The following is a 13,663-nucleotide window of genomic DNA, read 5'->3' as shown; positions in this document are numbered from 1 at the left end:
ATTTGTAAAAAAAAAATAAAAAAAAAATCCTCAGAATACAAAGATGGTCAAAAGTAGTGTTAATCCCTTTCTTATACCCAAAAGTGGCGATGTGACTCAGGTGTAACATATATTTCAAAACGTGCTAAATAAAAACATGAACAACATTTTTATAAATTTTATTTTTCAGCACCTTAAGACAATGTTCATAATTATTGCAGTGTTAGTATGATTTTTTCAAAATCAAAGTTTAATATATATGTACTCCAAATCTGAATGTCCTGCACCACTGGCAGCCATGTTGGATTTAGATCAGGCTGACTAATCAATCACAAAATATTTTAAACAACCAACATACTCAAGACAGACCAGGCTGTGATAAATGATAAAAGGATTTGATGAAAAAATTATTCTTACGCCCCAAAAAAGACGACACAAACTATTACACCCAGATCACATTGCCCATTTTAGGGTTAAACAAGTTTTTAAGCCTAATATTAACTTTTAGAATCTGGTTGAAAATAATCAAATCAAGAACATTTAACCCACCATCAGATAATTTATTAACAAGGAATTTATTAAAGGATAATTCCGGTATTTAACACCTTGAGTCTATATTGTAGTTTGTTTTGGATGAACAAGAGTGGTGGACAACATTTTTTTGACAATGGTTCCTCTCTCGAGTTTTTGACTATAATAGAATTGGCCATGGACCCATTTAACATTGGAGTCAATGGGCATGTCCGAAAATGTCATTAAAACAGCCAATAATGTTCGTTTACAAAACTGTTAAACTCACCGAGTGGTTAGTGGTGTTCGTTGATGATTATAAACAATATATCGTCGCAATATATGATTCCAATCCGTTTATTTTGCTATAGTGGAACTATTTTTTCAGACACTTCACAACCGTGTAACTTCCGCTCAATATTTGAATCTGAAGCGTTAGCACACTCCCGACCACTTGATGGCGATAACCGATGTTTATGTCTCGCGGGACACTCACGGTCACAGTCGAGTTCAACTTCATATTGCACTGGTCAGTGGTCACGTCTTTCAATATGGTTAGAATTTGTGCGGTCAAAAACTGCGGTAAAGTTCCTTTAGAGCTCTGCTCGCTAGCCTTATGAGAAACGGAAGCGAGCAAAAAGACTACATCGACCAAATGTAAACAGCCCCGTTTCCGTTTCCGGTAGCGCATTTATAATAACGAGCACTCAGTCCTTCAACAGAATTCAATGGGATTTTACAAAATGACGAATAAAACACGACAGAAACTGTATTTCGCAACACTTTTTGTTTCTGGAACATCAACTAACATCACTAATCACTCGGTGAGTTGCACAGTTTTGAAAACTAATGTTAAAGGTTGTTTTTATGACATTTTCGGACATGCCCATTGACTCCAATGTTAAATGGGTCCATGGCCAATTCTATTATAGTCAAAAACTCGAGAGAGGAACCATTGTCAAAAAAATGTTGTCCACCACTCTTGTTCATCCAAAACAAACTACAATATAGACTCAAGGTGTTAAATACCGGAATTATCCTTTAACAGATAATTAATTAACAAAATAAATATACATTGTATGAGGTTTGTTTCTCCAGATGAAATGAAAGAGCATATCCTTTGGCTATAATTAATTATTGATATTCCCTTGAGCCAATTTGCCGCAGTAGTTAATGTGGTGAAAAGTCAGATTAAATGTCAATAATGTATCGTGAAAAAGATGAAATGTTGCCTACATTTTCGTCAATAGAGAACATTTATGAAAAAAAAAAAAAAAACAACCTTAGATCAGACATAACATTTCTTAAATTTGTCTTTCATGTTCAGAAGTAGCGCTTTCGAAACACTGCTTTATGAAGCTTCTCAAACCTTTACGAACCTTTTGTTTTGAATCAGCGTTTCGGAGCATCAAACTGCCGAAGTCACATGATTTCTGTAAACGAGGCTTTACATGTTTCAAGTGTCTGTCTATGGGTCTCTTACCTTGTTTTTTTTTACAGTCTGGTCTTACCTGATCTCTGGTCGATTTTATAGCCTACATTTGTAGACATTTTAATGAGACATTAGCATAATTAAAATGAATAGTAGGCCTATAGTCTCTTATTGGTCTGTTTAGCTAAGCCATCCACAGAACAAACAAAACAAGCACTGGGAGTTTATAAAAGAACACTTAGGGCCCTATCTTGCACCCAGCGCAATTGACTTTGAACACCGACGCATGTATCATTCCTATTTTGCACCCGCGCACAGCGGACTTTTCCCTCCACAGACGCACGTCGGTAAATTAGGGAATGAACTTGCGCTCGCGGGGACGGTTCAGCGCAAAGAGGAGGCGTGTTCCGGCGCAAAACTTCCATGGTGCTATTTTCCAGTTTTAGAAAGCAATAGCGCCACTGACCAGGAAAAAAACAGTCTAAAGACAGTGGCGCGTTGCGCGTTAGTGATGTGGTATTTTAAGGGCGCGTGCTTGGCCATAATGCAGTGTGTTAACGCGCATCCACTTTGATTCTCTAATAATTATAAACAGACGCAGCAGTTTTCATTTTTGCAAATCATGCATTATTACAAGGAAAAATATTAACACACGAGGGAGGTTGTGTCCGTGAAGATGTTAAAAAGATCTATCTAGATAAAAAAAAAAACTAGATTAGGCTACACATTTACCCGAATTATACGCCTGTTTAACCGAAGCTAATTTGGGTGGGTTTCTCCCATCATCCCCAGTGTCACTTCTCTGTGTTTTACAGCCCTGACGAGAACGTCGGTCTGTTTGGCTGTGAACTGCTCCTGGCGTGCGCTGGCAAATCTGCCGTTATAATAGCAATCCGCCGTGGAACAAGCGCGTCTGCTCTTAAAGGGAATGTGAGAGGACGCTCTGATTGGTTTATGTCACGTTACGCCCAAACCACACCTATGAATAATGAAGCTACTTCAGACCAACCCCTTTTAGATTTGCGCTGGGCGCAAGAGTCGTTTATCCGCCGGGAAAATAGCAACAGCGCCGGGATCCGCCCACAAAGTTACTTGCGCTTTGCGCTTTGACACTTGCGTTTCAGATCGTTAAAATAGGGCCCATAGGCTACAGACACGTGATATTTATTCTTATTAGATGATTAGGTCAGACCTTATTAGATTTTACTTTCAATAAAACATTTGCAGTGGGTTAGGTAGAGGTGTTTTATGCATGTTTGGCCTGAGTTTTTGTTGTATTTACACTGTTTTGACCAGCAGGAGTCACCAGAGTCTGGAGTTTCGAATGCTTCGAAACAGTGAATCATTTGTGACGCAATTGGTTAAATTGATTCGAAGCTTTAAAAAGCTTCGTTTTGTTTCTCCCATCTCTGGTAGATATTAGGCTTGTTCGACTTGAACCGGCGCTGCACAGACCGATCGGCAAATGTCATAAACCGTATTTGATGTCATAAACCGATCGGTCTGTGCAGCGCCGGTTCAAGTCGAACAAGCCTACAGTGTTGGTATATCAAAAGCATACACTGCAGAAATCATTTGTCCACTAGGCTATAATATATTTCTGAACAAACTGGGACACTCTATAAAGGTATTGTTACATAATATAGAAATAACATAAATATGAAATAACATGACAACGCAGTGATCAGAAGTGCAGGATAACAACAACAACAACAAAAATTCAAATAGCAGGTGTCTCAAAATACATCACTGGTTGGAACAAGACCGTGATACACTAACAGGAATTTACAGCTCCAACCCAGAAAACAACAGTGTCGGCCCAGATCCGGCCCACGTCTGGCACGCGTTGAATCCACATGTACCAGATGTGGCCCGGATCTAGACCGACACCATGTTGCTGTCTGGGAAACGTCTCAGGCCACTAGTGAAAATCCCATTCTCTTATTAATGTTGTATTTAATACAAAATGCTTCATTGCTTATAGGTTTCTCAGACTTTTGGACACCACTGTGTCTGTTTACAATAGTAAAGGTGAGATTCCTGTGAATACAGGGACAGTCGGGAGTTTAGGATGCAAGTCTTCATTTGTTCCTTCATTATAAGACAATGAAATCCTTCTCAACAGAACTGGTGGAGAAATGAGCTTAGGGCGGCTCAAGAAATCATTAATAGAAGAAGATACGGTTCTATATAAAACCTTAAAGGGTTCTGTCAGGCACTTCATATATAGAAACTTTGGCATAAAGGGTTCTTTAAATTGAGTCACACACACACACACACACACACACACACACACACACACACACACACACACACACACACACACACACACACACACACACACACACACACACACACACACACACACAAACACACACACACACAGAGAGAGAGAGAATTAGGCTCTGTTCAGAATAGCATACTAAGATAATACCACTAATTCTGTATTGAATGCACACACATTTACAGTGTGACAAATGAATACTACAGGCAAGAGTTTTAACATCTGTTTTTACTCATGGATGAATCAAATTGCCAGACGTTAAAATACATATTTACACAAAATTGAATTAATAAAAAATAAACTTTATTTTCAAAAAGACAACTGGATACTGGCCATTAAATTAAACATGCAATGTAGTGGTCATGTGACAACAGTATAGCACACCACTGTATGCAGAACAGCATAACGCTCCTACTACTGTTTTACTATGGTAAGCAGTATTCAATGTGTAATGCACAGTATTTAGTGAGCGGTAATATTACAATAAGTACTCCATTCTGAACAAAGCCAGTGATTGTAATACATCACAGTTGTAGAATGTTACATTCCATTTGCCCCGTAGCTGATGTACTAATATAATCTGTTAGTAATTCAAATACATAATTCTGAATACATATAAATCTGTGTGCATATATATATATATATATACACACACACACTGTACACACATCATATTGAGCCTACTTTAATGATAACCTCATTATAAGATCTGCTCTGTTTCATCAAGACTTAAACAGAGCTGATAGACAGCAACACGTAGTGTCGGCCCAGATCCGGCCCACATCTGGTACACACGGATTCCACACGGCCCAGATGTGTGCCGGATCTGGGCCGACACTACGTTGCTTCTGGGATGGATGGATGGATGGATGAGTGGACGGACAATGGTCAGGAGGTCTATAGATTACTGAAGAGTTCATTTTTCTTGCTCCAGTCCATGGGCGGCGCTCTCTTATTGGAGCGCTTCTGGTGCGCGCGCTCTTTCACCTGCTGTAAGGACAGACTGAGCTCTGGGATCGCATCTCTGATGGACGGCTCCACAGTCTGCAGAGACGGAGACAGACAAACATAAAGTTATGAAATACCCTACAACAGTCACCTTCAGGATCTGCTACAAGTGTGTGAAACAACCTTACATCTCATTAGGGTAGTTGCAGAAAGTTTTTACTGTATACTGTTGACTATTAAAAAAAAAAAAATAGTATGCATAAATGTCAAAGAGTGAAAAATGTGATTAATTGTATTGAATGTGCACTTTAGATAGTAAAAGTCTATTTTTTTGTTAAACAAAACCGTACGTGCAGATAACATAATATTACTGAAATAAAAGACCACTTAAGTGCACTTAAAGATAGACACTTTCATGGCTTGTATCACACTTAGGTAGACTTTTATGCCTGCACTTTGTAATAATGCTAAAAACTTTCATGTTTAAATAACATTTTGTCAGTACACATACTAAAGCACATTTAAAGTACTTGATTATAATTAAAACTGTAGTGTGTAGTGTTCAATATTACAATTAAAGTTCATATATTTAAAATGTGATAAAAATTGCAACTTCTTCATAACAAATGTGTAATTACAAATATATTTAAATGCATAACATACAAGTTTCAATAGAAATGACATTAAAGTATATTTTAGTTTATCATAAATGCGTGTCAGTTTATTCAGCAGTAACTTTAACCATATTTAAAAAACAATAATAGTAATTATGAAATTACATATAATGATGTTGGGTAAAAAAAACAATTGAAAGTTCAGCTAATATAGTTTAAAATAAGTTTAAACTATAACACATTTTCATTGAATTGCAATTATCATGCAACTAAGTCTAAAAAACATTACATTCAAATTGCACTTAAGTATATTATTTCCTTATTAAGTACTTTAAAAAAAATAAAGAGCATGGTTATCTCATAATGTCTATTGCATTGTGCATGTTTAATTCTGCAAGTGTCGTTTGGTTACTGTCTTGTAAGCTGTTTATAACATTATTTTGCATTTTTCATTCATTTTTGTGTAATCATATCCGAATCAAAAACATGAGAAAATATTTATTACTTCCACTTTATTCGTTACACTGGAAATGTAACGCTTTGTATTGTGGACACAGTGTGCATACAGTCGTGCTGAATTCAGAACCGATTTCCCCCATGTCTTTCTAAGGCAGAAACAGCGAGAGTAGTATGTCCTCAGTCTCACCTCAGGGGGCGGAGTCCCAGTGGGCGGAGTCACGAGGGAGGCGTTGGAGGAGGCGTTGGAAGGGGACGGACTGACTGACAGCTTTGAGTCCTTCAGTTCCACCTCTTTGGCCACATTCCCATTTACCTAAACAGAAGGCAGATTTCAGTCAGATATCCTGTGAGAGATATAGGGCCCTATTTTAACCATTAAAGCAAGTGCACTTAGGTCGTGTCCGAATCCACTTTTGCCAGTTAAACAATGGGGAAAATTGATGGTCTAAAAGGGTTGTCTATATAAATGTAAGTGCTATATAAATTTAATGAATTATTATTGTCCCTATTCTCTTAATGAGTAATGGGTGTGTTTTGGTAACGTGCAATAAACCAATCAGAGTCTCATCTCCCATTCCCTTTAAAAGCCAGTTGCGCTCGTGCCATGGCGGATTCGCTATTTACATGGAGGAATTTGCAAACGGAAAAACTGAACGGTAGCCTGGCAAGCCGGACCCACATCAAGATGTTGGGTCTGGGAACTCACCATTGGCAGGGCTCAATCCGAGGGGCGGGATAAACGGTTGTCTATCAAATTCCCTCTGCACGCAATAGGATAGCGCTACAACCAAGCCAGAGCGGCAAAGATCCGGTCCGGCAAAACTCCGAACACATCTTCGTTTTTTAAGAATGACTTCAGTGCCGTTTTTTAATCTTTTCTCAAAGAAAAGCTTAACTCCAAGTCCTCCAGAGTCGCGGCCAAAGGCGATTCGAAAGACCGCTGTTCGCCAGCCACAGCCGCCATTCTTTGTTTTCGAGTAGCAGGGATTCGTCGCAACTCATTATGCCGTCATTATGTTAAGCCCGCCCGCCGACTCTATACACGATGTGATTGGCCTGACTAAAGTTTGTTTTTTCCAGCTCGAAAGCCAACTAGACTACCCTGGTTGCAAAATAAATGTTGCTGCCGCTAGGGTGCGTCTAGATTTCTAGGCTAACTGAACGCGTCTCCAGAGCGCAAACGGATCTGCTCGTGCGCGAGGTTAAGGTACGCAAGCAGACCATCGACGGGACAAGCCAGGTTCCACCATATCTTTATGTTCACACTAATAATCTATTACATTGTGTTCCTTTAATGTTTAACATTTAGCATGTTTGTGTGCTGCTGATGTTATATTACCCTGTGTGTGTAATAAGCAGAGTGTACGCGCGTTGAGGACCCGCCTATAGGCGCATATTACTAATGCGCCCTTTAAATAACAATAAAAATAATGCGCCATTGACTTTAGACCAGGTTTTATTTGCTCAATGGCTCAGTCTATTATTGCATCAAAATAGCAACACGCCAACAATGCGCCTGAACACACCTGAACACACCTCGTTTTCAGACCAGCACACCCACACCCATGGGCACACCCACACCCATGGGCACACCCACGTGAAAATGATAACTGCGTCGGGCTGAAACTAGCAAAAAACACTTGCATCACGCCTGGCGCTGCATTGCACCGGTTGTATGATAGGGCCCATCCTGTGGTTTGTGCACTAGGGGTCAGACTTGAGCCTGTGTAGAACCGTGGGACAGCTGCAGTGTGTGTGTGTGTGTGTGTGTGTGTCTCTGAGACTGAGCTTCATTAACTCTATGAGTGGGCAGCGTTAGCCAGGCATCAATACTCCTCCTCTGACAGCTGACAGCGCCCCCTTATTCCCTCCAGCCAGATACATCTAACACGTCAGCCATTAGCCAGAAGCAGAATACTTTCCCTCTTTAGAGAAACCGTCCCCAGCGTGTATCTATCTCTCTCTCTCTCTCTTTTCTGGAGACACGGTCTCAAAACTTACTAACTCCAGCAATGAGTGGCTGATCCGTCCATGCCAACTCAAGCGGTATGAGCGCAAAAAGGTGAATTCAGAAAAATTGACGTAAAATAAGTATTGCCGGCCACAAAGTTGTATGTTTGCCTCATAATCTCGTCTTATTTTTATTGAAAATATATTTTTTTAGCCTGCATGACAGCGTGTCTTGCATATTAGTGTCGAACAGCGCAAGTCACAGTGTCACTAGCGGCGACATATACAAGGCCGTCTCCGTCTCGCAGTCGAACCGCTCCTGTCACAGAAAAGGACAGATATATCATGATTATGTTCCTTAGGTTTCATTGTGGTGGCATAATGTGAGAAATATTGCACACATGTCACCACATGGAGTCCTTTTACTGTGCAGCAGCTCAAAGCATTATTAAATGAAATCCCTCCAGCGGATAGCGATTAATCATGTCAATTTCTGAATAAAGGATTGTCATGCCTTTGTCAAAATCCTTTTCTAACTTTCGTCATTGGCATAATCACAGGTAATTGTGTATGATACACAGTTTTAGCCGCAGGCATCCCTTCATATTTGGGATGACTTTACTGAACCCAATAATAGGCTAATACTGTATTTCAATAATACCGTAGGCTAATAGCAAAACATGTAAAGGTTTCCAATAACCTCTGAGAAACTTGCTGTTGTAATTGTGTTTGAGAACTAGGTTCAGGCATAGGCCAATACAAACAATTCAAGTTGCTGTATTTATTTATTAAAGAGCACACGGAATAACAAATAAAACCCCAACAGGAAAGTGTACATGGCTAAGAACTGAGAACAAAATAGATCTCAATATCCATGCAGTATTCGCTCATTTTATTTCTAGCTGGTTAGACTCAAAACATCTAATACCAAAAGTTTTTAGTTTTTACTAAATAAAACATTTGAAAGCATGATATTTAATCACAAACTAATCAGATTTTGTCCATGTCATTATAATATTAGCAACGTTTATCTTGAATGTTGATAACTGGAGTCAGTGAGGATGCTACCATGTTATCTTTTCTTGGTCAGCTGACCATGTAAAGTGTAAGAAAATAAGTAATCTCTAATTTGAATTTGACAAGACAAGAAACATTACCAGAGCCGGTTTCAGTATATTAGGCATATGATTAAGAGTGAATGTGTGCATATTTTAAAATATTTGCAATTCAATTATGACAACTCATTGACTCTGATTGAGCCATCTCTACTGTCAGATAAGGTATGTTAAGACAAAACATCCACTAGATGTCACTGTGTCAATCAACAGCACTTCCTCAAACATGGATTTCAGAAACAAAACAAAAATCACTCCTGCCCCTATGCTCCTGCCATGTGAACTGTTTTTGGTGAAATTTTGCAAGGTAAGCATATTTTTGGGACATATTACACTGTAAGAGCCCTAACTTTACAAAATTATGTTACTTGGTGCCATGAAAATCTTTAGTATGTTTAAAAAAAAAAAAAAGACTGATTCTGGTTACTAGCGACTAAGGAGATTGATTTTTTTTTTATGCCTTTTTCTTGGTGGGGCTCAATAATAACCAATAATAGTCAAAAATCAATCAATAATAGTCAATAATAACCAAAACTGGTTACAGCACCAACATTCTTTAAAATATATATATGTAAGGAATAATTGACGACAGGAAGTTGTGCATTATTTTTCTAATAATTCAACGGCCTGTCGTCAATATTCCTCGGGTGTGCTTATACTACAGTTACCACACCTCGAAATATTGTTCAGATGATGTATTTCAAGAAGTTTGTAAAGTTTTTGTCATTAAAACGCTCTTGTATGTATGACTAATTCCTTGCGCATCTAAACCCATGCTCCGTTGCTAATCCCAAAACGTCATTGTAGAGTTAGCGGAGGTTTGAGCCGCTGATAGCAGAGTAATGCTGGACACACACTTAACGACTAGAAACATTCTCTGACTGTGAATGCAGCAGATTTTAAACACCGCTGTGAACACAGACTGAACGCGCTGAAAACGCGTGCATGATCAGTCATAAGTATCAAATTACATTCATAACCGGCCTTAGAGAGAAGCATGTGCATCAATATTATTATTAATTAATTAATTCAATTCGTTTTAATTAATTCGTTCATTCTTTTTTTCTATTAGTGACAGTAGACTAGACTAAAAAATGAAACATAAAGCCCTTTTAACAAGTATAGGCCTATCAATTTTATTTATTTGTTATATTATCTTCAATAATTGCGAAAACCCGTGCAACAGGACTATCAATTTATTTAAATATTCAGTTTAATTTTCTATTGATTATGTATAGGACTGTAGGCCTATACTTTATTTATTAAAATTAAACTGCATGTTTCCATTGATTGTGAAGTTAGACATTGAAAATTGCAGATCAAGCGCATGGGGCTGCATGGTTTTTCTTGTTATGAATTGTATCCTATTTTCCATTATTACAGTTAAGTAGGCACAGTGATATGGAACTGTAATGCGGTCAAGACCTGCCGGAACTACTTTCGGTTCCCTGAAAACCGTAGAACGTTTGTCAACCAATCAGATTCAAGCATTCAACGGCCCTGTAGTATAAATATATATATTTAGTACACAACTAATTTACAACATTAAAGTTGTAACAAAAAAAACTGTAGTCAATAAATGTATTTCTTAAAACTCATCTTTGATCACCAAAATTACATATTTCAGCGATTTTTCCTTGAAAAACTTATTCATGTCTTAAAATAGCTTGAATGTAACTCTACACCCTTGCCTCATTTAGTATACGTGGTTCTATGAATATGCAAATGAGCCCCGCCTCCACTCACTCACACCAGCTCAGAGATCCACTGGTGGACGATCACGCGTTGATCTGATTGGTTACAAGGTAGTTTGTGACGTCAGAAACACCAGCGACTTCAAACCGCGTTTTTGAGACCGTCTTTGGTTCACTGCAGTTTTAAGAAGAAAATACTCAGCAATGGTGTCGACTTATGAATTTGCACATAGTTTGTCTTAAAGCATATTAAAAACACCACATAGACACATAAACAACATTAAAAACTGGATTTTCACCACAGGGGGACTTTAAGATTTTCTTCTTTAGTGCAACTATACGGTGAACTATAATACAAGAACACTTCAGGTATACTGTTCATTTACAAGCTATATACTTCAAGCTCCCTTTTTAGTTTCTGTAAGTACACTTTGAAGAATACTCTCAGTAAACTAATAGATTTTACACAGCAAGGTTACAGTACATTTTCTTTAAGTGAACTTAAAAGCATATTTATAGTTTTTTGTATTTTAAGTCGGCCTATACTACTAGGTTTGGGCTTTTTTTTTGTACTCAAAGTAGACTTGAAATTAACTACATTATAAACTGTATTTATAAACCAAGTACTGTATACTACGCCAGGATAATTTTGTATATCTTCGACTGAAAGTGAGAAAATGATGACAGAACTAAATTTTTTTGGGTGAATTATGCCCTTAAGACGGCCTGCTAGTATTCTGTCATTTGATCGGTTGTCTTACCTTGTCCTCCATGTCTCCGTTGACCACGGGTTCAGGCAGCGGTCCTGCGGGCAGAGAGAAGCAGCACAGGTCAGTCACAGACCACACGACTGCCCCTAGTACATCTGCATCTGTCAGACGGGACACTTTCTCCAAGAATGCTCCTCATCAGACACGGCCAGGACGCAAAGATTAAACAAGACGCTTCCGGACACCAAGAGAATAGCTAGCATGACATCCACTCCTTCTCGGGTTGCGGTAAGCAGATGTCGACTCTGTTACATACTGCAGCACAGGTATTCACTTCATTTATTATTCAGATGCCGATAATCACCGTGGTGAGATCCGTGATACCCGTCGACCCCCACAACTCCACCGGGAACCAAATCTAGAGGCCTTCATAGTGGATTACACTTCAACAAATGAACTTGACATGAGAGATAAAGGACGTATGTGGAGATCGGAGGAGACTTCGCTTGTGAAAAGGAAGTACATACTTCTACTTCTGTTGTCTGTGAAATACGGTTAAAGTTACGGCTGAATGTACTGACAAACATCTTATACTTAATACTTATACTTAAAACTATATAATTATTATTTATCAATATAATTTCTATTGAAACTTGTGTCATTAATTTATTAAATATATTTGTAATTACACATTTGTAATGACAAAGTTGCAATTTAGTACATTTAAAATATATACTAACTTTAAATGTAATATCAAATAACACGGTTGTAGGTATATACTGTGTATATATATATATATATATATATATATATATATAAAAACTTAAATCAAGATGCCAGACAAGTAAAATGACGTTTTCGGAAGAAAAAATAAATAAATAAAGTTAGTTTTTGCCTAAATCAAACACAATGATCTGCCAATGGGGTAAGTTAAAATAATCTTGTTTTCTGTTCTTGCTGTTCCTTTTTCCTTCAGTGATTCTGCTTGTTATCATCAGGTGTCTTTACTGATGCTCAATAATCACTTCATTATATTTATGTATATTTATGGACATCTCAGGTTAAACTTCATGACATTTACCTTTATTTAAGGAAGAAAGCCTGCTTTTTGCAGTGGTCTGAATATCGGTATGTTTAGGGGAAGTTAGCAGTAAAAAAGAAAAGTGAAATCGTTATTAAATTTTACCGCATTTCTTTCCTAAAAATACATTTATTTCCCCAACTCTGAGATAAAAAAATTCAGATTTAAAATTATATTTTTGCACATGACAATTGCCTTTATTTTTAAGAAAAATACTTTTTCCCAGTAAAACTATATGGTTTGCATATAGGTATACATTGGTGTGAATGTATACATTTTTATGTAAATTCACACTTATAATAAATGATACCGCATTTTCTCTGTAAGAATACTTTCCAAACAGTGTGAGAGTTGCGACTTTAAAACATGTACTTGTGGTGCTGTACACTTGCCTGATAGGCCACGACTGTAAGTCTTTTACTGTAAACACAGGACAAATCAAAATTATAGTCAGTGATTATTTAGATTTGAAGTGTCACAATTTGCTGAATGAAAATAATTGAATTGATGTGCAGTCAAAAAATGTATTGTGATCATCATGAGTACCTTTCATTTGTAAAGTAATTAAGTGATTGGATTATAAAAAATATACATTACTTTGTACTTATGTAATATTAAATATGTTTTGGAAGATGTCCCTACCACCAGCTATTCTTTCCGGAGAGTTTCTAGAGAGAAGAGTAAAGCAGTACGGCAGATAACAGAATTGGAAAATAATCCCGACACCCTTACCGCCTTCTTGTCTCTAAATCTCTATCTTTCTGCTGCCGTCTGAAGGATATACGAGTGGAAGAAAACTGCAGGGAAGGTATGATAACACAGATCCATCTGGCCCCTGATCGGCACAAAACACACATCACTGGCTGTTTGGACACTTCAAAAGCCCT

The 13,663-nt window shown here is 37.8% G+C and overlaps 1 protein-coding gene across 2 annotated transcripts in view; it reads right to left on the bottom strand.

Annotated features, from left to right (window-relative positions):
- Window positions 1-5,059: 5,059 nt before the first annotated feature.
- Window positions 5,060-13,663, bottom strand: part of nherf1b (NHERF family PDZ scaffold protein 1b) — a 45,066-nt gene continuing 36,462 nt past the window's right edge. For both annotated transcript variants that reach the window (XM_079624830.1, XM_079624831.1), the window contains 3 exons: window positions 11,747-11,790; window positions 6,414-6,539; window positions 5,060-5,249 (listed from right to left, as the gene is read on the bottom strand). In XM_079624830.1, coding sequence (XP_079480956.1) covers window positions 5,103-5,249; window positions 6,414-6,539; window positions 11,747-11,790 — 317 coding nt within the window. In that variant the 3' untranslated portion in view covers window positions 5,060-5,102. The remainder of the gene's footprint in view (window positions 5,250-6,413; window positions 6,540-11,746; window positions 11,791-13,663) is intronic.

The sequence above is a fragment of the Phoxinus phoxinus genome, assembly GCF_949152265.1.
Source record: "Phoxinus phoxinus genome assembly, chromosome: 1".
NCBI lineage: Eukaryota > Metazoa > Chordata > Actinopteri > Cypriniformes > Leuciscidae > Phoxinus > Phoxinus phoxinus.
The sequence above is the reverse complement of the archived record's forward strand: the minus strand, read 5'-3'. Positions and strand labels throughout refer to the sequence as shown.